This window comes from Hemicordylus capensis, chromosome 6, assembly GCF_027244095.1.
Source record: "Hemicordylus capensis ecotype Gifberg chromosome 6, rHemCap1.1.pri, whole genome shotgun sequence".
Taxonomy (NCBI): Eukaryota; Metazoa; Chordata; class Lepidosauria; order Squamata; family Cordylidae; genus Hemicordylus; species Hemicordylus capensis.
The window spans coordinates 93,918,456-93,945,714 of record NC_069662.1 but is presented as its reverse complement, the minus strand read 5'-3'; the positions used below and the strand labels follow the sequence as shown (position 1 = coordinate 93,945,714).

Genomic DNA, 27,259 nt, shown 5'->3' with positions numbered 1-27,259 from the left:
GGAATGGGAAGATCGGGATGCCCTGTTCCTGTAGGAAGGCCACCACTGGCACAATGCATTTGGTATATACCCTTAGGGCTGATGCTAGGCCGAAGGGGAGAGCTCTGAACTGGTGTTTCCAATTTTGAAACGCAAAGGGCAGTGTTGCGGACAGATGGTGATGTGGTAGTATGCATCCTTGAGGTCTAGCGAGATGAACCAAGTGTCCTTTTGCAGGAGGGTGAGGATGGTTGTGATGGTGATAATTTGAAATCGTTTGTAGGTAATTATAATTTGAAATCATTTGTAGGTTGAGTTGTGGTAGATCCAAAATGCGATCGAAGCCTCCGTCATGATTGGGAACAGTGAAATATGGAGAGTGGAACCCCTATAATGAGGGATTGCAAACCAGCTCTATTGCTTGTTTGTTGAGCAGTGAAGCCACCTCCACCATTAGAGTGGCAGTGGCTTTGGTAATGACTGGTGGGTTGAATGGGGGTATAGATGAAAATTCCAGTGCGTACCCAATTCTTATGACTGTGAGAACCCACAAGTCTGATGTGATGGCCTCCCATGATGAAAGGTAGGGAGACAGATGGGTACCCCACTGGCGCTAGCCTGGAGAGTCACTGTTTCTTGGAGAAAGCAGCAGGTTGTCTAGGCTTGTTGATCGGGGTGCACTATGTAGTGTATGAAGATCATTTCCCATAGGGTTGAAACCCTGGGGTACGAAAGGAGCAATCACCCTGATGATATTGCGTGGAGGGTCTCTGAGTTGTCATGCAGGTCCATCTGGTTGGCCTTTGCTGTCTAGGTGTGGAGGCCTGGCAGCTCATGGAGCGAGCAGTGTTGTGAAGGCGTTGGACTTTCTGTAGTGTTTCATCTGTCTTTTCTCCAAATAGGGCATTGCCATCAAAGGGGAGGTCTTCAATACGAGATCGAGCCTCAAAGGCAAGGCCAGAAGAATGCAGCCATGCATGGTGTCGGATTGCTATTGAGGTGGTCATGACCTTTGTCTGGCGGAATACAGCTCGTTTGACTAATTGTGCTGCCTCTTTGAAGAAGGTTTTAGCTAGGTTCTCCTTATCTGGAGCTAGGTGATCCAATGAGGGGGCTAAGCACTCCCAGAGGAAATGATTGTAGCAGGCGTTATAGGCCTTATAGTTGGCCAATTTGAAGTGCAGCATGGAGATAAAATAGAGGCATCTGCCAAAAGTGACCAACTTCTGTCCCGGCAGAGGTGGAACAAATCCTAGTTTTGGATATGGAAGACTCTACCACCACCAAATTCAGTGTGGGGTGACATTGTAGGAAATTTCTAGTTTGGTCATCCTCTGTAGAAAGTTTCCAAGTGTTTTGTAGGTTGAGGAAGCGAAGAAGGCTGTGCCCAGCAGACCTATTCAAAGAAAGAGAAATGGGGGATCTTGTGTCCACCTCTATCAGGTCAAATAATGGGTCTGGTTCTGGTTTGCCTTGGATATGTTTAAGGAAGATATGTATTCTGCATAGATCTTATAGTCCTCTGAAGGTAAACCTGGTTTTGAGTTCATTATGAGGTTGATGCGGGGGGGGAGGCTAAGAATGTGGCCTCGGAAATGGAGGACTGGACATCACCATCCTCATCAGTCTCTTGACCTGAGGTGTACTCCATGCTTTGAGGGGGTTGAGCATGCAGCGTGTCCGGCTGTTATGGGTTTGGATCAGCTGTCCTAGTAGCTTGTTGAGTGAAATGAGGTTCTGGAGGGACTTTGTTCTGGATGTTGGAAGGTGTGGGTGTTTTTATGGCCATGGCTGTAAACTTAGATTTTGGTAGGTGTTGGGGTTGCTGAGGGACAGATGTTGGTGGCGGCATAGGCTGCTTAGGAGGACGAGGAGGAACCGAGACTGTGTGTTGTGGAGAGCGTGGGCAATTTCTGTAGGTTTCACAGTAGTCCTGCTGGTCTAGCAGGGATTATGAGGGTGGATAGGAGCGTTCAGTATGGGCATAGCGCCACTGAGATGTATCAGAAAGGTTGAGGTCTCTAGGGTATGAGAGTGTTGCAAGACCTATAAGCCGGCTGTTTGTCCCAGTTGGCTTAGTAAAGGTCAATATAGCAAAGGTCAAAAGTTGTAGGAAAGGTCAAAAGGCCTCTCCCATCCAGCGTGAGAGCCAGTGTGGTGTAGTGGTTAAAGTGCTGGACTAGGACCGGGGAGACCCGAGTTCAAATCCCCATTCAGCCATGATACTAGCTGGGTGACTCTGAGCGAGTCACTTCTCTCTCAGCCTAACCTACTTCACAGGGTTGTTGTGAGGAGAACTGAAGTATGTAGTACACCGCTCTGGGCTCCTTGGAGCAAAAGTGGGATATAAATGTAAAATAAATAAATAAATAAAATAAAATAAAATCCAGTTACATCCCGTCCAGTTAGATAATCTCAGATGGCCCTTCTGTTGGTCCCTGATTTCCGAGATATTCGGGGCTCTAGGACCCGTGAAAGGGCCTTTTTGGTTGCTGCCCCGCTCCTCTGGAACTCTCTCCCCCTACAGATCTGGCTAGCCTCTTCCTTACCGATCTTCAAATCGCTATTGAAGACTTCTTTTTCGCAAGGCTTTTGTCCTGTAATTTATTTTTCTGTTCTTTGGTAGTAACTTTAGTTTTTAATTTAGAATGTAATTTTTAATGTTGCCTGTTTGCATGTTATTGTGCACCGCCAAGAGTCTTCAGAGTGGTCAGTATATTAAATGTCTCAAATAAATAAATAAATAAATAAATATGGTGAGAGTCCTCGTGCAGCTGATGGTTAGCATAGGTTCGTGAGTAGGCTGGGTGAGGGCGACTATGAAAAAATGTTTAAAATTGTGTCTCCAAGTCCTCTTCTTCAATTGGGAGGCCTTCATAATCCAGGTTCTCCTGTGGAGCAGTTTCATGGTCTGATTAGCTTTCTGGATCAAAATCCTCCTCCTGATCAAGAAATTGATCTTTGCATCAAGTGTCTCCTCGGTATCAAGGAGTTCCTGGGTTTCAAGTGGCTCTTCAGTATCGAGGCTCTGGTGTTTGAGGGGGTGAACAGTCGGCACGAAGCAATGTTGAGTTGCACCAAGCAATGTTGAGTTGGCGCCTCCTCATTCTGAGATAGTCTGCGTTTTTTCTTGGGTTTATGGAGGGCAGCAGGTTCTGAAGAAGGCACTAGGCATTTGAGAGCGTTTGAAGGTGGTCTTGCTGGCCATAAGCGGCCAAACGAACGAAAAAACACTGACTCCTGCACGGGGCGGCTGGGACATGAAATATATGAAAGCCTATAGGCTATTAGGAAGGAAATTAGCTTGGAATAATTCCAATGAGCTCTATGTGCAAATTCCAATGAGCTCTACGTGCAAAGCCCATTCGTGTAAAGCACAGAGACCACATCGAAGAACTTGAATGTGTTAATGGTCTGTGTTAATGGTCATTACAAACATACTCACACAGACACAGATATAATTTTCAAATTGCTCACTGTCAAATCAAGCACAATATATTTCTAACTGAGCAAAGAGTCACCTTCTTAAATGGTGAATCTCTTTATTTGGCGGGGGAGAGCAATTGGCCTTATCCATCCCCAGCATAGCACCCCTCCAGTGGCTGTTGCTGGTGTCTACCTTCTGTTTCTTTTTTAGATTGTGAGATCTTTGGCAATAGTGATCCATCATTATCATTATTTTATTTATTTCTATGTAAACCGATTTGGAAACTTTTGTTAAAAATCGGTATATAAATATCCATTGTACTATATTTGTATATAAATATAAATATTTGCTGTATTTAAATATTTCAAATTGAGTCAATTTGCATATACAGCTTTTTATGTCAAAAGTCATAAACATTATATTGATTATTCTACATAATCAATATTATGTATAATCAATATACATAATATTGATTATGTAGAATAATCAATATAAAGGCAATTATGTGATGTACATACAGGTGAAACTCGGAAAATTAGAGTATCGTGCAAAAGTCCATTAATTTCAGTAATGCAAATTAAAAGGTGAAACTGATATATGAGACAGACGCATTACATGCAAAGCGAGATAAGTCAAGCCTTAATTTGTTATAATTGTGATGATCATGGCGTACAGCTCATGAAAACCCCAAATCCACAATCTCAGAAAATTAGAATATTACATGGAACCAAGAAGACAAGGATTGAAGAATAGAACAATATCGGACCTCTGAAAAGTATACAGTGTACTGTGCTTGATTGGCCAGCAAACTCGCCTGACCTGACCCCATAGAGAATCTATGGGGCATTGCCAAGAGAAGGATGAGAGACATGAGACCAAACAATGCAGAATTGCTGAAGGCCGCTAATGAAGCATCCTGGTCTTCCATAATACCTCATCAGTGCCACAGGCTGATAGCATCCATGCCACGCCGCATTGAGGCAGTAATTGCTGCAAAAGGGGCCCAAACCAATTACTGAATACATATGCATGCTTATACTTTTCAGAGGTCCGATACTGTTCTATTCTTCAATCCTTGTCTTCTTGGTTCCATGTAATATTCTAATTTTCTGAGATTGTGGATTTGGGGTTTTCATGAGCTGTACGCCATGATCATCACAATTATAACAAATTAAGGCTTGACTTATCTCGCTTTGCATGTAATGCGTCTGTCTCATATATCAGTTTCACCTTTTAATTTGCATTACTGAAATTAATGGACTTTTGCACGATATTCTAATTTTCCGAGTTTCACCTGTACATAGCCCTATTTGCTAGATTTATTTGAGGTAAATAAGCTCCCATTAAAGGTTTTATAGTAAAAGGGAATTTCTTATATTTCTCTATATAGTTAAATGCACAGTAGCATGCAGGTGAGGTTACAAAGTTAGTAGATCTCAGACCTTTGCTGCCCCCTAATTAAGTCTCCCATTCACTTACATACAATGCTTTATGCTACTCCCTCTCTCCCCCCCCCCAAGCTTCCAACACACAATTACTGCTGTGGCACCAGATACATACTGAACTGGGAAAAGGGTAGTACTCATCTATTAACTGCATGGAAATGAAGACATGATTGCTGCTCTCACACCCTGCCACAGCCCCACGTACCTCAGAGATCTCTTCACCCTCACCTGAGCCACACTTCTGCTACTCTCCTCCATCCCATTGCTTCCATCCCCCTCAAACCGCTTGGTCACTCCTCCATCCCTTTACTCCACCCCCCACCCCTCTTGGTCGCAGCTACAGCATTGCTGGAGCCTACTGGCCAAGCTGCAGCCCCCTATCCCCAGAGACCTCCCCACTCTCACCCAAGCCCCACTCCTACTCTTCCCCACATGAGCAGGAGCAGCAGTGGTTGACTGGGTTCTGCTTTGCTGCTGCCTGCACCATGGCCGCTCGTTCCCCTCAGGCCACTGAACAGGCCTGGGCCTGTTCCTTGCCTGCTTCCGCCAATGGCCTCAGTAGCCCCAAACAGCAGCAGTGGTTGACTGGGCCCTTCCTTGCTGCCGCCATGGCTGCTCATTCCCCGCAGGCCACTGACAGCCTCAGGACCATCCCTCACCCTTCCTTCTTTCTCTCTTCCCCTCCCTTTTTTCTCTTTCTCTCTCCTCCACTTGCTCTTCCCCTCTGTCTTTCTTCCCATCCCTTTTTCTCTTTTTCTCTCTCCCTTCCTGACTTAATGGATCTTGTTTCCTCATCTAATTACACAACAGCAGCCTCCTTCTCCTGAAGGGTTCTTTCCTCCCTCACAACCCTTCTCTTCGCAGAGCCCTCCCCATTATCTCTGTCTCTCTCTACCCTCTACAGTCAAGAACATCTTCTGACAGTAACAGTTGCATTCCAACCGACTTTAACCATCACACGCTCTTCCTCCCTGTCTGCATATGGAATCCCCACTGCCCAATGAGGTGCTTCTGCTCATGAAATATTGCGAGAGCTGCCACACACAGGATTAGCCACAAGTATGCCTTAGGGAATTATATAGATAGGATAGATATTATATAGATTGTGGCATTAAGATTGCCACCCACTATTTATAAAGTAGAAATAAGACGATATATCGACCTTTCCAATTTTTTCAGAGAGCACTGCACAAAGCTTGTACTCTTTGGCAAGAAGGAGGCATTTGACAGCAAGATTTGGTTCACCACATTCCAGGTATGTTTTAGCCAGTTCCATGTATTCAATTTGCTTTTCTCTGTTAAAAAAAACGAGAAACAAAAAACATACAAAGATGACCACTTTTAAAAATTAGACAATATGTTGACCAAAGATACTTTATTTCATTGCCCAACTTAATATACTAATTAAAAAAAATAGGCAAGGATACGAACGATACCTCTTCATAGAAAAGAAAGAAGTTCCAAACCAAAAAGCAAGAAGGGTAGAGGATAATCCCAAAGGGAAACAATTAACAAAAGGGGCTCAAACTAGGGTGAGCTGCAAGTCCTGTGGGCTTGTAGTCTGCTTGGCAGGAAAAGCAGCAGCAAATTAATTCCCGTTAACTGAGAAAAGAGGCACATATTTGAAGTGGTGGTTCTCTATTTAGCAGGGGGCGGAGCAACTGGTCCTATCCATCCCCAGCACAGCATCCCTCCAGTGGTTGTTGCTGGTGTCTTTCTTATGTTTCTTTTTTAGATTGGGAGCCATTGTATTCATTTATAACAATGTAAATAGCTTTGGGAACCTTTTGATGAATATAAATATTCATCATATTTGTAAAAGCCTTCATCCTATCCTATCTGCCAGATCAGGGCCTGGAGAGTGAATGAAGTCCCAGAGAGTGAATAAGGCAAACAAGATATCCGTGAGGACAAGAACATGAACAGCCAGGCAGCAAGTGTGGTGAAGACTTGGTTAGGTGGTAGACACTAATACCTTCCGCTCAGATATTTACTGGGAAAGAAACATTGATCTTCCCATGAAGGGTTCTTTTTCACCGCCAAGGAGGTCATCCTTCATAGTATGGGACTGCGGAATGAGCATGCTCCAGACAGGACCAATGAAAGAACTGCAGGCGTGGCTAGCTTACTATGTAGGAGGCAACCCAGCCCCAGTTCTGGGACTGAAGTGCTCTCAAAGAACAGTAGAAAACAGGCTGACCAAGAGGCCCAGTATGTAGGGGCCGTAGATGGTCGACGTGAGGGCAGAATAGTATTCTGAACTGAAGAATAACCCTTCTGTGCTAGCAATGCACGTTCAACCTCCAGGCAACTAGGATGGAGCCAGTGAGGCTCTGGGTGCTGGAGCGGACCTTAGAGCAGAATATCCAGCCAAACGGGAAGATGCCCTGGAGGAGAGACGGCGAGCTCTAGAAGATCAGAGAACCGGGGCCTCCGAGGGCAGAACAGGGCAATGAGTATCAGTTCTGCCTTCTCTAGAAGACCCAGAGGCCAAGGCGAGACCAGGGCGTCTGTCGCTGCCGCTTGAGGGGAGAAGAACCTGGGAGGAGATGATTGTGTGGTGAGGCAAACAGGTCCACTAGTGGATGGCCAAAGCGATGCACCACCTGACGTAACACTTCGGGATGCAGAGACCATTCTGCTGGATCTATCGACTGTCAACTGGGCCTGAACATTTGACGTGCCCTGAAGATGTTCTGCCACTATGGAGGATAGGTGACTTTCTGCCCACAGGAAGAGCCTGTCAGCCTCTGCCATGAGTGTTCGGGACCGGGTGCCTCCCTGCCTGTTGATATGAGATTTGGCAGTTACATTGTCCGTACACACAAGGACATGGGTATGACAGACCAGAGGGCGAAATTGAAGCAGAGCCAGCTGGACCGCCTGCAGCACCAATTGATATTGTGTTGACTCTCCTCTGTAGACCACACTCCCTGCGCATACTGGCCGCTGCAATGGTCCCCCCCAGCCGGACAGACTGGCATCTGTGGTGACCTATCATCTGGTGAGGGATAGTGAGAGGGAGACCTTTCAACATGGCAGGCAACAGCCACCACCGAAGAGAATGACGGACCTCTGGTGGCAAGGGAATATACTTGTGTGTGCAGGCCATGATGTCCTCCTGGAAGGGAAGGAGGAGCCACTGAAGCGGGCGGGAGTGCCAACGAGTCCACAGGGTGTACTCCAGGCATGAGATCATGGACCCTAGTATCTGAGCCAGCACCATGAGGTCTGCCAAGGTCGTGTGAAGAAGAGGACCAATGAGAGAGGCTAGCTTCTGACAACAATCTGGTGGTAAGGAGACCAATGGACAGCAGGTATCCAACATCTGGGCGCTCTGTTTGATACCCACTGCCCATCGGTCTCCTTACCACCAGATTGTCGTCAGAAGCTGGCCTCTCTCATCCGAGAGTTCTCCTGGCCGGGGGACTTTATCAGTAGACAATGTACTGACTTCATGAAGGCTCATGCTGGTCTTGTGGTAGAAAGCATGACAAGTCCCCTTAGCTAAGCAGGGTCTGCCCTGGTTGCATATGAAAGGGAGACTAGAAGTGTGGGCACTGAAAGATATTCCCCTCAGGGGATGGAGCAGAAGGTTTCAAAGTTCCCTCCCTGGCTTCTCTATGTACACCCATGTGCATATGTTTGAAGTCCTATTCCTAGTTCAAGGCACATACAGTCCAAGTATAGTGTATTCCCATATAGATCTGTATGCATTATGTTCTAGGCACATATATAATGCATTCATACATTATGTTCAAGGGAAATGCAGCAGTAACTTCCGTTCTGTACCCTGCATTTGAATCTTCCTATCAAGTCACAGGACTACCAGCTTGCCAACAAGACAGTTCTTAATGATTTAGCCATACTCCTAACAATGTTTGCTGTAATATGATCTGTTTACTATACTGTTACTAGCAGTGTTTACTGTATGAGAATCCAACAGGCAGAAATTATTGTGGGGCTTTGCTCTGCTCCTCTTCCCTCCATTTCTTGATATGTTTACTCAGCAGGAGTCTCACTGTAGTTCGTTCCTCTGAGACAAGTTAGGCCACATACGTATAGGAGAGAGAAACATCAGCAGCATGCTGAAGTAAATACATACAGGTGTCCCGAGGGGAGGAAAAAAACATGCTTTCTATAGGATGGAGCCAGGGGCATAACAAGGCTGAAGTGGGCCCAGAGACAAAATTTTAAAATGGGTCCCTCACTGATACACACACACTTCACAATATACAGTCATGTGACTTGCCTCTGGGGGCCCCCTTGAGGTGTGGGGGTCCCCAGGAAGCCGCCTCCCCTTGCCTAACAGTAGTTACGCCCCTGGATGGAGCAGTCACTACAATCTGTTGCACTCTACTGGTAGCTTGCAGAGTAATCTGAACATGATGAGACCATTCTGTCCTCGCTCCAGGTTCCTCCAGTGGTTAGCATGCAGTTGCTTTGTACAATATGTGAGTGAGGGGAAGCAGAACACAGTAAAATGCAGTGTGGCAGCTTCTGAGCAGGAGGAAATGGAGCACCAGCATCAGGTAATAGCAGATGAGTGAGGAGAAGGTGTACATAGCTGTTCAGTCACTGCCACCAACCATTCGTAGAGCAGAAGGCAAAGTCTACAATTTTTTTTAAAAAAAAATTCCTCATCCTCTCCCTCCAGGAACACTTTTTTCTGATTCTATCGTCTTTATTAAATCACCTCAAAAATATTTCTCCTCTTTTTAATATTAAAACCCCACTTGCAAAAATCCATCTGTTAACCCCCACCACCTTCTCCACCAACAAAACCAGTCAATTCTTTTGGTAATTGGAGGAATTAATTAAAATTAAAAATTAATTAAAAAGGAATTAAAAGTTCAGAATTTACAGGTAAAGCAAGTCTCCGAGCACAGCATTCCAATCATGCTTGAAAAGTAACACTGCTGGTTTTACTTTTGGTTAAACACAAACAGAACTGAGTCTGCTTCTGAGAATGCCTCTTCCAATCCTATACACAGCGACTGGAGAGAATAAACACCACTGAGTTCCTTTTGAGTACACATGTATGGGATTGGGTTGCAAGCTGAAGTATAAGATTCTTATTTTAGCTCAAAATGCAGCCATACTTCAGTGTGGACTCAAGCCACCCAGACTTTGCAATTCCTAATGCAAAGAAAATTAGGCAGCAAACCAATCACACTTAAGCAAGCAAAATTAAGAAGGAAATGAGTAAGCTCCACTTTTCTGAGTTTATATGCATAGCAGCAAGCTTTGTCTCTATCTAAAGTGAATTAAAAAGTACAGAATCTACAGGCTGAGCACATCAGAGTATAATCTGCTTATGTTTCAGCATTAGGAATTAAACAAAATGGATTTTACATTTCGAACTTGAAACGAAATGCATATCCCCAGAACGTTTTGTCGGAACAACCAGTTGAGCCAGTTGTTCCAACAAAACGAACTGGGGACATTTCGAGTGTTTCAAGTGCCATTCTGGAGGTTTGTTTTTCCAGGAAGAGCTGGTCCACCAATTGTGGGTTGGTGGGTAGACCAAGCCTCCACCCCGGTCTTAGTACATCAGCCCGCCTCAGAGGGACTGGTCTACGCACCAAGGTGGGCCAATGTGCTAAGTCCAAGGCGGAGGCCTGGTTTATCCACTGACCCCAATTGGGAGACCAACACTCCCCGGAAAAAGAATTCTCCGAAATGATGCTTGGAACTCTCAAAATGTTCCAACTCAAATGAGGTCATTCTGTTCCGAGCTCTTCATTTGAAGGGTGATTTATTTTAAGCTCAGAACACTCGAAATGGCCTATTCCAAGCTCAGTATGTTCCGAGCTCAAAACGTTTTGCACATCCCTATTCAACAGTAAAACTGCTGCCTTTACTTTGGTGAAATATACATAGGATTGTAGTGTATATACTATGTTTAGGAGTTGATGCTAGAATCTGATCTATAGTAATTTGGATTGAATTCCACACCAATACAGGCAGATCACTCCACATTTGGCTTATAAGGTGCAGCAGATAATTAGTATTATTTACCACTCGAACTAAAAATGTTCTCAAAGTGGTTTACACACAGCAGCAAGTTTGGGGGGAAAAAATGGTTTCCTGTTCAAAGAGGGCTTGCAATCCAATTTTAATTGGTTCTGTCCCCACAAGCTACAATTTATACTTCCGCTGGTCGATCCAAGGGCTCTGACGAAAACATTAATTTTTTAAAATTATTATTTAATGTTTTAAATTGTATTTTGTATTGTCTACTTTATGTTGTAATTTGTTTGTCTTGTTACTGTTATGAGCCGTCCAGAGAACAATGTGTTATGGGGCGACTAACAAAGATTAACACCGCCACTATCACCAACAGAAAAAATGGCTCTTTCAAACCTAAAGCCTGCTCCCCACCCCAAACACCAAGCTATAGGGGACAAATGCAGAGTCAGATTTTTATATAAAATCTTGCAGATAGTTTTCAAAAGCATTTACCTGGGATTGCTTTTCTTTGACTGAACTTTAAGCACAGCATCATGCGCCAAGGCCAGCTTTTCCTTCTCAATTGCTCCACCCTTCTGATAGCATTTAGCTGCCACCTGAAAAAAGATAACACCATATACACAGCACTGAAAAATATAATAGAAAAACAACATTACCTAGTGATTAGAATGGTGGACGAGGCGGGATTGCCAACTTTTTTACTTTCTACTAATCATATGCCTTTAACAGTAACCCTCAAAGTAAAAATGCTAATCCCTTAAGAAAGAGTCTTGCTGTACCTGACAAAAGATCCATATATTTCAGCATCCCTGGTTCCCACAGTGACCAGTCAAGCACTTCTGGAAGCCCACAAGTAGGCATGAAGGCAATAGCACAACTTCAGCCCTCCTACAGATGTTGGATTGCAACTCCCATCATCCCTGACCACTGGCCACTTTGCCTGGGGATAATGGGAATCGTAGTCTAAAAGCCACTGGAGGGCTGAACTCCTGCAGCCCTGCAATAGCCCTTCCCTCCATACTGACTCTGAATATGGAGGTTCTCTTTAGCTATCATGGCTAACAACTATTGATCTTCCATGAATTGCCTAATCCCTTTAAAGCTAGTGGCGATCGCATCATGTGGCAGTGAAATTTCATACGTTAAACTGTTTTGTCTATCTTGAATCTTCTGAAAATCAATTTTATTGGATAACACGGCCCAGCTCCCAAGGTCCAGTATTTGAGGAGGGAAGGAAAAAGTGTCTCTACCCACTTTCTCCACATCATGCATAATTTTATAATCCCTCCCTTAGTTGTCCTTTTTCTAAAACTAAAACATTGCAAATGCCTTTCTACATAGGAAAGTGCTCCAATCCCTTGATTATTCTAATGTGTCCATGTCATGAGAAGTGTAAGCAGGTGATTTCTGCAGATGAAAATGAAGAAACATGAGCAGGTTAGGCCATTTTCCTTATCAGTTAGCAATCCGAAGTCCAGGGAGCCTTAAGCCCAAACCAAATGCAGCCACTGGGTAGCTTCAAATAAGTGACTAGCATTAGAACTAGTTTTATACCAAAAGGTTTCTCAGTAAAGTCAACTTAACTAATAAGCATCAAGTAGCTTCTGCCATAGAGAAGTAGCATCAATGAAATCCTCAATGTCTTCCAGTACTTTGAAATAATCATGGCTTGAACTCCAGCTCAAGTGGTTGGGGTACATGTGAAGAATTATAATGAACTAGCTGGGCTGGGTGCATCACATCTGCGCCTCTAGTTCTCACCCATTCCCCCATGCCCGTTGTCCCACCCACCGGCGCTCCTACCCTGGTGCTCCTGCCTTGTGGCCAGCAGTCGGGCCGGAGAGGGAGGCTGAGCCGCCCTCTCTGCTGCCCACCCACCGCCATCGTCTTCTCCCCACTGCCGGAGCGCCTGCCTTTTGGCTGGCAGGCAGGCCGAAGAGGGAGGCTGCACCCTCCTCTCTGCTGGACGCCATCGCCATTTTCTCCCCCGTCCCCATGGCTAATTGGCAGCTGCTTGCGAATTCTCACGAGAGTTGCCACGCATACATCTTAGAGAAATAAATAGATAGAAGACAGATAGATAGAAGACAATGAGTTCAGTTTAAACAAGTGGAAGAAAAAAAATCTGCTAGCACCATCCCAAAAATGCGTCCACGAGAGCATGTGCAAGAGTTCATGTAGTGCTATAATGGATGCATTCCACAGCATTTTCATATTTCTGTTTGTGCAAGACAAACATATTTGAATTTATACTTTTACGTTTCTCCTACAAAGCTCTAGCATGAGGTGTAACATAGCCCTTCTGTGGCAGGTTCATCCACATGCAGGATTTGGATGCAACCCTGTGTGTTTATGCAGCCGTCTGAAAAGCATCTGAAAAGTCTTCATAGAAAGTAGCTCATCAAATATTGAAATAGGGTGGATGGGTGTCAACAGCAAGATAGGAACATTATATATTGTTTGATTACTGGGTAAAAACAAAAAAACAAAAATATAGTGATGAATTCAGACTTTGCAACTTTTAGACACTTTTTGAAGTGTGTCAATTCAAGTATATTCTAATGCACCAAAGTGTCAGAAACAAACTGTGCTTTTTCACTATGTGCAACAAAATTCATAAATACTGATCTATTTGCTGAACACATCTCACTGAGTGACACTGTACCAATAACAAAAAAGGCCTTTGAGTTACACTGGGGAGGAAGGGGGGGCACCAAGGGAGTTTTAATAAGGGAAGCACAGGTTGGCATATAGGCCTATATGCATCATCAACTCACAAGAAAACCTATGCTGTGCTTTTACCATTGACTAATGGCAAGCAGAAGTTAGATGTTTCTACTAGGGATGTGCACGGACCACGGAGGTGTGGTCCGACGCGGTGGGGGGGGCGCTCTTTAAGGGTGGGGGGGTTATAGTTACCCCTCCCGCCGCTTTCCCCCCTCTGGCGCTCCATTTTTCAGTGCAAATTTCGGGGCGGAAGCATTCCTCCCTGCCGCCCTTGCCCCCTTGTTGACTGGTAAAAGCGGAAGTAACTTGTGTGCATGCAACGTGTAACATGTGCAGTGCATGTCAGCGGTGGGTGCATGCGCGGAAGTTACTTCCGCTTTTACCAGTCAACAAGGGGGCAGGGGCGGCAGGGAGGAATGCGGCCGCCCTGAAATTTGCACTGAAAAATGGAGCGCCGGAGGGGGAAAAGCGGCGGGAGGGGTAAGTACAACACCCCGCCCTTAAAGAGCCACCCCCGCCCGGCGTCGAACCACCGGACCAGGCCACTTGCAAACCGGCTCGCAGGCCTCTAACATGGCCTGCAGACCGGTTCATGCACATCCCTAGTTTCTACTCATGAGGTTGGGGAAGAAATATGAAGACTACAACTACAGGAGCTTTTGCAGATAGCAGGCGGGTTTATTGTGAGGCTTTACTACACGTTCAAATTTGCCCCCTCCCCAAAAAAACACCGACGCAAAAAGTTGATTTTAAAATCCCAGACATAAATCAGGCTAGGTTCTAATGCACAATGAAAAACCCAAACCGTGTGTTAAGTGCTCCTCAATATCTCACATGGACTTTGGTACAAATCCAGCCGATGTGCAAACACACAGCCTCCATTACAAGCTAAAAGCCCCATCTGGAAATGCTTCAGGTGAAAATACTGGTGTCACCTGAAGATAACTGGTGTTTTAACCAACACACTCTGGAAACCAGCTCCAAACTCTAATTTCAAAAGCTAGTTAGAATAGGAACTGTGATTAACTGGTATCAATGGAACAGTCAGCAGAGAGGAAAGGACACTGAAGAAGTTTTTCTTCCATCTCCTCTTTTTTAAATACAGCTGCAGCTCCAGTCTCCATCCACGTGGCTCATGGTTTGACGTAATTTTCACAATGATTTTACTGAACTTCACTAGAATGTTGATCCTTGAAGTAGTTAAGAAGAGTAACAATTATAATCCTAAGGAACGGTTCAGGATCATTGTGCTTTACTTTAAAAACATAGACTGCCTAGGATTTTTTTTAGCAAAGTGATCCAAACTCAGAGGTTTTGTTAGAGCAGAGCAAATGTGATTCCTTCCATCTCCCCACTCCCAAAGTTTTCAGGCAAGTCTGTGAATTTACCTTCCAACACTGGTGCTTAGCATAATATTCTCCTCGTGCAATCCATTCTTCTGAAGTTGATGTTTTAACAAACATGCTATCATCCAAGACTACACGTGAAAAATATGAAACAACAGTTTTGTTTTATTATACTTGCGAGAAAAGCTCAAAACCCAGGAGTTAGCTTCGTGACATCACAAGCTGTCTTTCAATCACACTTAATTCTTGCATATATTATTCTGGCATGTGATATGATGCCCAAACCTCTTCTAGAAATTGAGAGAGCGAGCAAGGGTAGAACTGGATCTTCCCTATTCTTATCAACTTCAGGGTCTAGAAACCAACCTTGGCTTTTACAAAATGCATCTATATCTCAGTGAGGTTTGTGTGGAAGCAGCTTTCAACGTAATACTGAGGGACAGGTCCACAGGTCAATGGGAGAGCACTTGCTTTGCATGTAGGAAGTCCCAGGGTCAATTCCCAACATCTCCAGGAAGGGCTGGGAAAGACCCCTGGCTAGCCACTTCTAGACAATCCCAACTTAGGAGGACTGCTGGTCTTAGTACAAGGCAGTTCCATATATTGTACTGCACAATCTAACCTAATTTGGAAGCCCTTGGAGTACTGCAATGTGTTATATAGGCTTACTGAAGTATTTGAATAGACAATAGCAGAGTGTAAGTTAGTGATGTAAGTTAGTGGTGATCAACTGACAATCTGTTTCCAAGAGGCAAAAAGGGCAATGTGGAGGGCGCTGTGGTTGGCTAAATGGGACTTTCTGGCAAGCCACTTTGGGGCTGGTAAATGGGACCTAGTTCACCAGCCCCTCGCTCCTTGCTCAAAATGATCCTCTGGCAAAGCTTTGCTTCCAACCAGGAATGCAAACGCTTCATTTTTCCTATGCAAATCAATGATGTTAGCCAATGCTTTCCTAGTAGGTTCAAATCTCACTAACGCAGCAGGTATTCTTCAGTTGGTTTTATGGCTTTCCTGTATGTATAGAAAGGTAACAAGAAATGAGAGGTGCAGATCCTTTTAAGGTCATTAAACTAGCCCTAACGCCAACAGAAATTTCTTAAAACGCATGCAATGAAAAACCTGAAGTGATTTAATCATTTCATGCTTAAGTATAAAACTATCCAAGCCTCCTGCTTGCATATTTTATGCAAAGGTGAAAGAATGTTCAGGGATTACCTAGTTTGAGACAGAAGTGTTATATAAGTCTTACCTTTATTATCATCTGTTTTGACAACCTGAACCAGTTTTTGCTTGATGAAATAGTGAAATGCTGGAGCGCGCCTGTCACTGTTTTCATCAAAGATCCACAGATTGACCCTGGCTCTTGTAATAGCAGTATATAATTGCTTTAGCTCTCCATTCAGCATCTAGGAATAGAGTGATTCAAGGATGTGTGATATGTGCAGGGACTATGACAAAAAGTAATCCTACATTTAAATGTGTTTTGACTGATGTTTCACAAATCAGTAATTTGATTTATATCTCTCATCTTCACCGATTTCTCTCAAAACATAGAATATATAGTACTATTAAAAATAATCTAACCTGATATTAGATTATTAATAATCTAATATTATTAATTAGATTAGTTATTAATCTAATAACTGATATTAGTTGGCTGGGTGAAGTGAGACCTTTGGTTTATATTTTATGTTTCTTGTGGCCTGATTTCCTTTATGTCTGGGTTTTTTTAAGGGCATTTAAGCATTCATTTTTTTACAAAATTTACCTCTTTGAAATTCTTTGCTTGTTTATTGTACAACAATCTCTTCTGAAGACTGAGATATCAGTAAGAAATCTGGTATTCCATGTTCAAGACAATTCTGTATTTCAGGTTCTAACATGAAGCTGACAACCACAGCTCTTTTCAAGTGGGCCAGGAAAGAAGGTAACCATACTGTAAATTCAGCCCTTATGTCAATGAAATCTTGGTAGGCAGGTCCATTTAAGACACTTCCAAATTTAAAATTCAAGTACCAGTTGAACCCTCATTTTTAAGGAGATGGAGAAAAGATACAAAATTCATAACAGAATAGGTGAAGTGAGGCGAGATCTGAAGCTTTGAATACTGAGATTTACTACTTAAGAGTTGTGGAACTTCTCTCCACTCAGCATAGTCTCCAAGAACCTACTTCTAGCAAAATCCTACCAGAAATTCTCCTTCCTTCTTTACAACTCTTCGCAATATATTTTATTCATACTCTTAACAGTCCCACCCCTAAAAGTCTCAACTAGCAACTGATGAATAGCCCCCAAAATAGGCAGATAGCACACAAGTAGACAAGTGAGGCTACGCAGGAGCATTAGGACGTTAATTGCTGGTATTCTAACTGGTAATCACCTTGTACATTTCTGGGTTCAGAACAGAAAGCCTTCCTTGAGCATCAACATCTTTTTCCAAGGGTGTTTCAATGATCAGCTTGTTTTCATCAGGCAAATGGGAGGGGGATGTGAAAGAGGAAATTATTTTCCATTCTTTGTAAGCCTAGGAACGTAAGAAGAATGTAAAAAAATTATATAGTAGTACTATTTCAAACAGATAACTATGTTTTCAACTATAAAAAAGCATCTAGGATAAGCTAACATTAGGAAGAATTATGAACAATGAAGGATAATTTAAGGGATTTTAAAGTGTCAGAAATCTAGGTTAAGGAAAGAAAAATAGAGGGGAGGAAGAGAAGGTGGAATCAAGCAGTTTTCACCCTCACCCCACATTATTTTAGGACAGGTGTACCATCTTTGAAGGGACCAGAAGGTCATCTAGTCTGATAACAAAAATGCCAGTAGCAGTCATAATTGTTTGGGCTCTTTACAGGAAAAGATTAAATGGTTAAGGACACATCCTTGACAAAGAAGAATGGAGAAACTGAATGAAGTTGTATATAAAATTAAAATGAGGAATTTGTACCACAGGATTAAACAGGAGAATTACTTGGATTAAACAGGAATGTATTTATTATGTTATTGGAATCCAAATAATGAAGAATTGCTACCAAAATACTTATTTTTGTTATTTAACAATATAGGTGGCCCCCATTATTGGCAGGTTCTGTTCCCACCAATTTCTGCGGATAAACCTTAACCCTATGGGGATGGGAGTTTAGGTTCCTAAGTACACTGAAGTGTGCTGAAAATCACAAGAAAAAGCAGGGGGGAGCAGAAATAAGCACAGTACCTTGCTCTCCAGCAATGCTCCCCAAACTTCCACACCCTCCAATTTTTGTTCCTTTTTTAGTGTTGTTTTTGGTTTTACAAAAAAGAGCCACAAAATGGCAGCAGAAAATGACATCAGAAGTCATCTCCGGCCACTCAATAACTGCAGATAGACAAAAATAACCTTATTTTTGCCCCACAAATAAGGAAACTGGGTCCCTATGACTAGGGGTGTGCACCGGACCACGGAGCTGTGGTCCGGCACTGGGGTGGGGGGTTCCATTAAGGGCGGGGGCTTTACTCACCCCTCCCGCACTTTGCAGCTTTGGCACCATAATTCTTTAAAAAAATGCGGCTGCAGAATCGCTCTCCGCCCGCTCCTATGGCTCCGGGGTTCCTTCTTGTTTTAAAAATCGGGCGGCAGGATACTTCCCTGCCACCCCCGAAGCCCCCTCAAGCCAGTTCGCTTCTTTAAATCTCGCCCGGACCAAGTCCGACCACGCTCGGGCGGGCGGCAGCGAGATGTCCTTCCGACCGACCGTCCCCTTCCCTGCCGTCTGCAAAGTTCCGTCTGCAAAGCACTTCGCAGACGGCAGGGAAGGGGGCGGGCGGGTGGAAGGATATCTCGCTGCCGCCCGCCCGAGCATGGTCGGACTCGGTCCGGGCGAGATTTAAAGAAGTGAAATGGCTTGAGGGGGCTTCGGGGGTGGCAGGGAAGTATCCTGCCGCCCGATTTTTAAAACAAGAAGGAACCCCGGAGCCATAGGAGCGGGCGGAGAGCGATTCTGCAGCCGCATTTTTTTTAAGAATTATGGTGCCAAAGCTGCAAAGCGCGGGAGGGGTGAGTAAAGCCCCCCCCCGCCCTTAATGGGACCCCCCACCCTAACCCTCCCGAACCAAAACCACCCCTTGTCCGTACCGGTTCGGAGGCCAGTAGAATGGCCTCCGAACCGGTCCGTGCACACTACTACCTATGACCCAACCGTGTATATGCAAAACTGCGGCTGCTGCAACCACAGGCCGCCTGTATGTTGCAGATGTGTATGTACTATAACAGAAAAGAGGCTACTAAGTCCAAAGTGAGCAAAGCTATCCACCAACTGTCTCTGCCTCAACCATGCTCCCATGAAAGCTAGATAGCAACAATGACAAAAGCAGATGAAGTGTCATGTAGAAAGATGTAGCTCAAGATCACTTAAGCCAGTGAGCAAAATCACACACTGTAGGGTAAGTGAAAGAAGCCATCACTCTCTGGTCAATTTTAACCGGGGGTGGGGTGGGGTGGATTTCTTCTCAACCCCCCAAATATGATGATGAGTCAGACCCCAAGCATGAATGAAACTCATGCACCTAATGTTTGGGGTCATCTCCACACCATCATAATGCCCCAATTCAAGAAAGCAAAACAAAAAAGGAAAGAAAAGTCATCTTAATTTATTCTAAAAGTTAAGTATGTGCTGATATCACAAGACTTTCAGGACAAGCAAGCACACATGCTAAAAATCAAACTAGTGTGAAACAAACCATAATACAGTTAAGAAGAACAAAGAAACACAAACCACACTGTCTAACCATTATGCTTTTTTGGTACTGTCTTAGAGTACATGGAAAATAACATACATCTGAATCTGTGAAAAAGTTGTAAAGGAGTACATCATCAAATTCCAAGCCTTTTGCTTCATAAATTGTCAGCACAAGAGCCAAACTAAGTTCTTCAGGAATCTTGTCCTTTGCCATTTCATTTGCTACCAATATCACCTACAGTAAAGTAAAAAACATATCACCATCACCAAGGCATACTAATCAGAAAAACAACCAGAAGAACCGACACATCTGTTAAGCAAATCAATGAAGAACCATAACATTAATGCCAAAAGGTAGAGTACTAGATTTGGACAAGTTAAGCTAAAACTGAATCCAGAACCTGAGGAACCTGAAGTAATGACCATCATTAAGTTTTGAGGTCAGGATAGGGGCAGAGAAGGAAGGGGAAAATATGGACTCGTCATTGCAGGGGTCTACCTGAGGACCAGACATCCAGATTACAGTAGGGCCCAGGAATGGTTTTCACTAAGTGAGATGAGGGATGCTGCCTCCTCTTTAAGATTCAGGTTTAATTGTCATTCTTATCTTCGTAGCATTCCGTTAAGGTCACTGTAACGATTTGTAACATGCTCTAATGTGCATAGACAGATAAATAAGAATAAGAGCAAAATGAGCACTCAGAGGGATTATCAAGTTATAAAAGACTGCTCCATCCAATGAACTTGCAGTTTTGAAGGGGAGAAAACCAGGAACTGTTGTTAAAGGAATTCAAGAATTGTTCTATGGAGTAGCAACAACATTAGAGAGGGGATCACAAAAACAATAAATTCTGACACTGCATTTGGCTGCATACCGAAACCATCACAGAACATCATGAATCATGAAAAGCATACCTGATGTGCTCCAAATTCTATTGGTTGTGTTTTCCTTTTGTTCCCTCTCAACAAAATTGCCAGATCGCTAATACTGCAAGATTCCAACACAGTGGGTTTAGGTCCATCAAAGAGACCTGAATCCCTAGGAAGACGATCAAAAGATTCTGGGAAATAGTACTGAAGTAAATCAACAACTCCAGAGGCTAAGTGGAGAATCCCTATAAACAAAGAAAAGGGGGTGGAATTGACACATGAACTCTGTCTCTTAGGCAAAAGAGAAATGATAAGTGGTAACTGGAAAGAACATTAATCTTGAAGAGTCAGTAAATGCCCCACTGAAAAATGGAAAAGCAGCATGAGGTCTGGGGACTAATGATTTAATCCTATGCACCTGGGAATAAGTCTCACTTAGCACAATGGAGCTTACTTCTGAGCAAACATGCAGGGACTGCATTGAAGAGGGGGCTGAGATGATCATAATTTTGTCAGGGTTACCCAGGCAAGCCAAAATGAGTGCAACTCAACATGAAACACCCACTCTGCCTGGGCTCTTTTTGCTTCTTCAATCAAGGCACCATAGGTATCTTCAGTGGCTACATGGACATATTTCCATGGTTCTGGTTCATAGCAAGCACAGGATACTACTTTAGCCATAGCAACACAAAAATCTGTTTGCACAACAGCAGCTAAGTGGCTCCAGTCCTGTTTTATAGAGCGGTGTTAGAAGCCATGCACTGTTGACTTGGAACTTGCAAATCAACCATAAATTTGCCTTGGGCACAGTAATTTTTCAGCCTCTCTTCTCCATTCAAGAAATGTGATCATCCCAAGCCTACATCACAAAGCTGTTGCAAGACTGAGTACTAATAGTATCTATCCCCAAACCACAAGATGGGATTATAGAATTACAGTGAAAGAGAACCACTGCCTTTAAATCTAAAGAAACATTCACTGAAGCTAAAATATATTTTCACCCAAAGAACTCATTTCAGCCTGGGATGTAGTTTTTACTCCAGCTTGCTAGGCTGCTCAATCAGAACACCTTTATGAGGCTTTTGCTTCAGACTACATTATCAACTTCCTTTTCCATCTGTCATCCCCACCCCACATAACAATGAAAAATAAGATTCTGATACCTGAATGAGATCTGTAGTTCTGATAAAGCTGATATATCCTTTTTGGTTTTCTAACACCACGTTGTTTGTCAGTAGAGTTTTTACTGGCGTAGTGGAAAAGTGATCTTAGGTCACTGAAACGAAAAGCAACTCCTTTCATGATGCTCTGTGCAGTGTCACCAGTCAGGAACATTGCATTGGGGTCGTCAATACATTTCATTAGTAACGCCAACTCGGCCTGAGTGAAATCTTGAATTTCATCTCCATAAAGCTCATGGATGCACCAAGGTAGATCATCAAGCTTTGAGAGCCTTTGAGACAGCTTGTACAAGACATCTTCCTCATCAAAATAGCCTCTTTGTGATCTTATTTGCTGATAAAGACAGAAAAGTTGATAAATTTCACTACGATCTTCTTTGAAGTTTGGAGACCTTTTTCGGCCTAGCTTTTTGTACTCTTCTTCTGTAAGTATGCCTTCAGGGCTGCTCAATGCCTCAAAAGATCCTTTCAAAAAAGATTTTATTTCTTTCCAAACCAAGGCTGGGTTGTAGGGACATTTGCCTTTTACCATTTTGGGCCAGATTTCATTAGCAAACACACTGTATGTCACAAAGATCCGAGGATCACTTTCTCTTGCATGAACTTCTACAACCTTTTCATTCTCATCATAATCTAATTCTACATCAACTTCCTCCTCCTCTTCTTGCCAATTTGCGATAACCAGATCTTCTTTAGTGGACCAGCCAGCAATGGCGTACTTGAGACTTCCATCTTCATTCCTAAGAAAAAATGGTTCTGGCATAGAGGCATCAAGTAGGAGTAACAACTGTTTGGATGTAAGGAAGAGGGGGAAATTTTCATCTTTAACATCCTGAAGTCTGTAAACATTTGCTTCAAGTGGCTTGAAATGACTAGTTGCTTTGGAAGATTTACTAAGCTCAATGAAGTTCCTCTGAACTTCTTGGCAAAGAACATGATTTTTAGTAACAAAGATCTGATGCAAGTGCTCCAATTTGTCAGGATCTTCTGTAATAGGTTCCTCATTCTCCTCACAGTCTGGGTTGCCTAAGATTGAAGAATTCTGTTCATCCCCATCTTGTTCTTGTTCATCTTCTGTACTTACAGATGTTTCTAGTTCATCCAAATCAATGGAGTCACTGTAGTCTTGTTTTTCATCTTGATCTTCCTCCTCTGTGCTTTGGTTTCCCAACCGCATATCGAATTTTAGTCTGTGCCATATTTGCCTGACCAGCAATGGGCCTCCTGCCAACTCTGCTTTCTCCCAGTAAGAATGAAATTTCTTCCACAGTCTGTATAAGCAACAAGTAGTCTTTCCTGTTCCACTCCGTCCAATTAAGATTATTGGCTCCAAAGGCTTGGGGTTCAGGTCAATGACTGCATACTCTAACTCACCCACTCTAAAGGGGTATTCAACATCAGAAGTCATATCATTGATTATATTAAGTGCCATGTTAGTACTGAAACTGTGAAATTTCATTATGTTGTATTCGGTTTCTACTGCACTTGCTGGGGGGAAATATTCAGGTATGGCATGATCTTTGGGCTTTTCTGCTTTTGTGTCTTCAATATAAATGCGTGGAATGCGCTTTTGTGTTTTTAAGTTAGAAGAAATCAGAGCTGAATTTACACCTTTGAGCTTTTTTCTCAAGATGCAAGAAAGCCCACGATTGTATGCAACACATATAGTATCTATAGCATGGTTGAGTTTGTTGTGATCTAGTATAATGTCCCATATCCGAATGATTTCTGTGTAAACTCTCCCACTTTTGTCCTTGGGATGAGTAGAATGCTCGTTCTCTATTATCTTCTCTGCATTCTCACTGCAACGGGGAGAAAAGTCTATCGCAAGCTCCCAGAGCATCCTTGCTCCTTTGTCGAGCTTTGCTTCATAGAGCTGAATGTCCCCTTTCAAATGTTTCAGCCGTTTTTGTAGACCCTGTGTCCATTCTCCATTTCCTAGCTGCTGAATTACAAATATGATTTTCTTCTTCATATAATGAGGGATGCTCTTGTTTCCCAACTTCTTCAGCATTTCAGATGTGCACTCAATTTCCCATGTCATGTTATCAAAATCCTGCATATACGCCTCAATCTCCTGAAACAGCCCCTCATCTTCAGTGGTTTCTTCTCCTGTACACAAGCTGAGCTCACCACAGGCCTCCTCTATGGAGTCCTCTTGGTGGAGAGCTGCATCCTTTCTAGCATTATAATCCAAACCCTCACAACCACAGCTCTGTTGAGATTTGGTCTCTTCAATTCCGGTTTTAGCTGCTGACAGTTGTGGCTTTAGTACCTGGGAGGTCATTGAATTCATTTTTAATGAGACTTCACCCAGTGCAAGATTTTGAATTAACTGTGCAATTCCTTGCACAAGACATTCTCGAAGAGTCAATGGCTTATTATGGTCCCTAAATATAATGCTTTTCATTCCAGCATCCTTTGCCTCTTCCTGAATATGGATATCATGTTCTCCTTTTGTCTCCTTGCCAGATGGCAGTTTTGCAGATGGCAGTTTTGATGAAGGTGCAGATGAGGAAGTTTTTGGCTGAGACTTGGTGCAAGCAGAAGCGGACTTTGGCTTGACTAGCTGCCCCGTTGCATCATGTCGATGTTTTCTCTTGTTCTCACTCACAGCTTCATTCCAAGCTATAAGCGTGGGATCATTCTTCTTTTTTCTGTAACGCACATCTCTCCCAAAATTATTTTTCAAATTAAAGTTAATGTCAAACTTTGCTAGTGAACTTAGCATTTTCTTAACCTGCTTGGTCAGGAGATTTTTCTGAAAAATAATGTGCATTACTGTATTCCCATTCTTATCTTGGCTATTAGGATTAAGATGTGGAAACATGGATGGATTTGAAGCGTACAACTCTAGAAGGTAGTTCAAGAACTGTAAGCCAGTGTTATCTAGAGGGAGAAAAAAGGCATAATGAGATAAGACCTTTTTGCAATCATGTGAGAATTCAATCAATCAATTCTTTATTATGGTCAATTGACCAGTGGAGCAGGAGGGAGGGGAATTAACAGTTAAGCCATATACGTTAGAGCATCAATTCTAATTACAGCCAATAAAATTTAAATGACTAAAATTGGTACTCCAATTACTCAGCTAAAATTCAGCCACAATATTAACTTCAAACTTGGCAGCCAATTAACAATCAAATTTAAATTATGTTAAATTACATGGGAGTTTGGCAATAATGTGAGAAATATGGTCCATTAAAAAAATTGTAATCAACCTCTTCCCCTGCCCCACGTGGCTCATCTCTGTCTCCCCTCACCTCCCCAGCCTCCAAGTTAACAATTCTGATGAGATAACAACTACAGGATCATACCAGAGTAAGATCTTTCTGAGCTAAAAGAATTAATGGCAATGGCAAGGACCCACTCTTTTCCAAAGTAAATTATGCTCTGAAACCATGGATCATGTCCAGAACTCTTCTTTATAAGGCTAAATTAAAACAAAACTTCAAACTGAATGGACGTGACCTAAAGAGCTTTTTAGATGTGTATCAGGTCTTTCCTATTTTCACCCTTTGGACCAGGGCTGTAGAACTTCAGTCCCCCTGCAGATGATGAACTACAACTTCCATCATACCCAGCGACTGGCTGGCAATGATAGGAATTGTAGTCCAAACACATCTGAAGGGCCAAAATTGTGCTGCCCTGCTGAGATCTATTCAGATCTCAGATCTATTCTATTTTATACTAATTATTCAGGTAAAAAAGATGAAATCAGAGTTGGGGGGAAATGTTATGCTTGTTGCTTATTTTATTTCAAGGAGCTTAACTTGTATGAAACTGCCTTATACTTTGGTCAGACCACTGGTTATCATCTAGACCAGTGCTGTCTATTCTGATGGCATCAGGCTCTCCAAAGTGTTTGTATAGGCGAGAGGTAATGGAAATGTAACCTCATGTATTTTATGAAGCTTAATGAATTCCCACAACAAAAAGCTCCCCGAACCAAATGCTTACCTTTTTTATCAAAACAAATGGACAATGCAGCATGTAAAGGAGTATCGCCTTCCACAATTGACAGACAACAAGGATCTGCGCCATTGCTCAGCAACAAATATGCCAACTCAAAATCATCATTTTTTAAGCACTGCTTAAGTGGCTTTTCAGAGGTGGTTTGAGTCCCCTCCGGTGATGCTTTGGAAACAGAAAAAGTGTTCCATTTGCAAGTTAGGCTTACAAGGCTGACAAAATGGAAGTTCTATGGCTGCACACAAGGCTTTCTTAGCAACGGCTAAAAAGGAAGAATGAGACGTGTGCAGCTTTCATCATGCAACTTTGTTTTCAACAATGGACCACTACAAAAGCTGCACATGCTCTTCTTCCAACCTTACAGAACTACTACCTCTTAAGCTGAAGGCAGACTAAGAGAGTCTTCCATAGCACTGCCTTGTGTTAGACAAGGCCCTCGTGACTTCAGTAAACAGGTAAACACTGCCCACTGCATCCAGGTCTTTGGCCAGTGCAGGAATTCTGGTAGAGTTTTAACGGTTGCCGTTTTCGTTTTGCTTTACAATGCTACTCTGTTTTTAGTGCATGTGTTAATCTTTTGTTTTGTAGCCTTTTCTTAAATTAATTTATCTGCCATGAGCCCCCTTGGTGTTAACTGATGAAATGGGCCACTAAATACAAAAATAAAAACAAACAAAATAAGGCAGTGCTATGAAAACTGTTTGTGATCACTATCCCAACTGCCAGCTCAGAGCCCAGCTCTAGTAGCAGAGAGAAGGTAGCACAGGGCTGGAGGAAAAAGGGAGGTGAACATCCATCCCTGAGTCATGAGAATATGGTAGGGAGACGTTCCGAGATCTTTTTGCAAAGCCAATTTACTTCAATGGCAGGGTAGCTATTACAGCCCTTTGCTACACCAACCATCCTCATCTTCCTACAGCTATTTATGTTTGACTCGTGTCCTTGGAGTGCTTGGTGATGCCACATCAAGCCTGCTCTAAGACAGTAGTGGTTACAGAGGAGCAATAAGCAGCTTATTAGAGCATAATTAAGTTTAGCTGGATTTTCTAGCTCTCCAAAAAATCTCTGTATTAATCTTATTTTGGCATACCTGCTCACCTTACTCCATAAAACAATACTATGGCTTCATCAAGGCACAAGGGAGATACTGGTTTATTTCAAAAAAGACAGACTGTGACATTTGTAAGGCATCTGTTTTAGTCAAGAATAGATTCATCTCTTTTAGAACACATTAGTATCTGTGCACTTTTACCTCCTCTCTCTATCAAGCATCTTATGAGTTGTATTCGTGCTTTATTCGATTTGTCAGTGCATTTCAGGATGGTGCCAATGTCAAGATCTGAAAGATTGCAGTTTTTAATGACACCATCTCCTGACGTCATCTGCCCTGTAGCCTTCCGGGTAAGCAACAACAGAACTTCATGCCACATTTGCTTCTCCAGCAACAGCTTTATGAAGCTGCTGGCACAGGCAGGAGGAATGTCACAGACTATTTCTTCAGGAATGTCTGCAAGAAACAAAACAACTAAGGCTGTCTGCAAGAAATAGAACAGCTAAGCTATTACATCCTGACCAAAGGTAACCTGACTAAGAACACCTAAGACTTTCAGTTCCATTTTGCAAA

General features: G+C 43.0%; 1 protein-coding gene across 3 annotated transcripts in view; it reads right to left on the bottom strand.

Annotated features, from left to right (window-relative positions):
• TRANK1 (tetratricopeptide repeat and ankyrin repeat containing 1) overlaps positions 1-27,259 on the bottom strand; it is a 74,332-nt gene that overhangs the window by 13,043 nt on the left and 34,030 nt on the right. For all 3 annotated transcript variants that reach the window (XM_053263837.1, XM_053263838.1, XM_053263839.1), the window contains 10 exons: positions 26,888-27,142; positions 25,624-25,800; positions 21,646-24,552; positions 20,528-20,727; positions 19,710-19,847; positions 17,278-17,421; positions 16,147-16,303; positions 14,940-15,028; positions 11,317-11,420; positions 6,014-6,146 (listed from right to left, as the gene is read on the bottom strand). In XM_053263837.1, the coding sequence (XP_053119812.1) occupies positions 6,014-6,146; positions 11,317-11,420; positions 14,940-15,028; positions 16,147-16,303; positions 17,278-17,421; positions 19,710-19,847; positions 20,528-20,727; positions 21,646-24,552; positions 25,624-25,800; positions 26,888-27,142 (4,304 nt within the window). The remainder of the gene's footprint in view (positions 1-6,013; positions 6,147-11,316; positions 11,421-14,939; positions 15,029-16,146; positions 16,304-17,277; positions 17,422-19,709; positions 19,848-20,527; positions 20,728-21,645; positions 24,553-25,623; positions 25,801-26,887; positions 27,143-27,259) is intronic.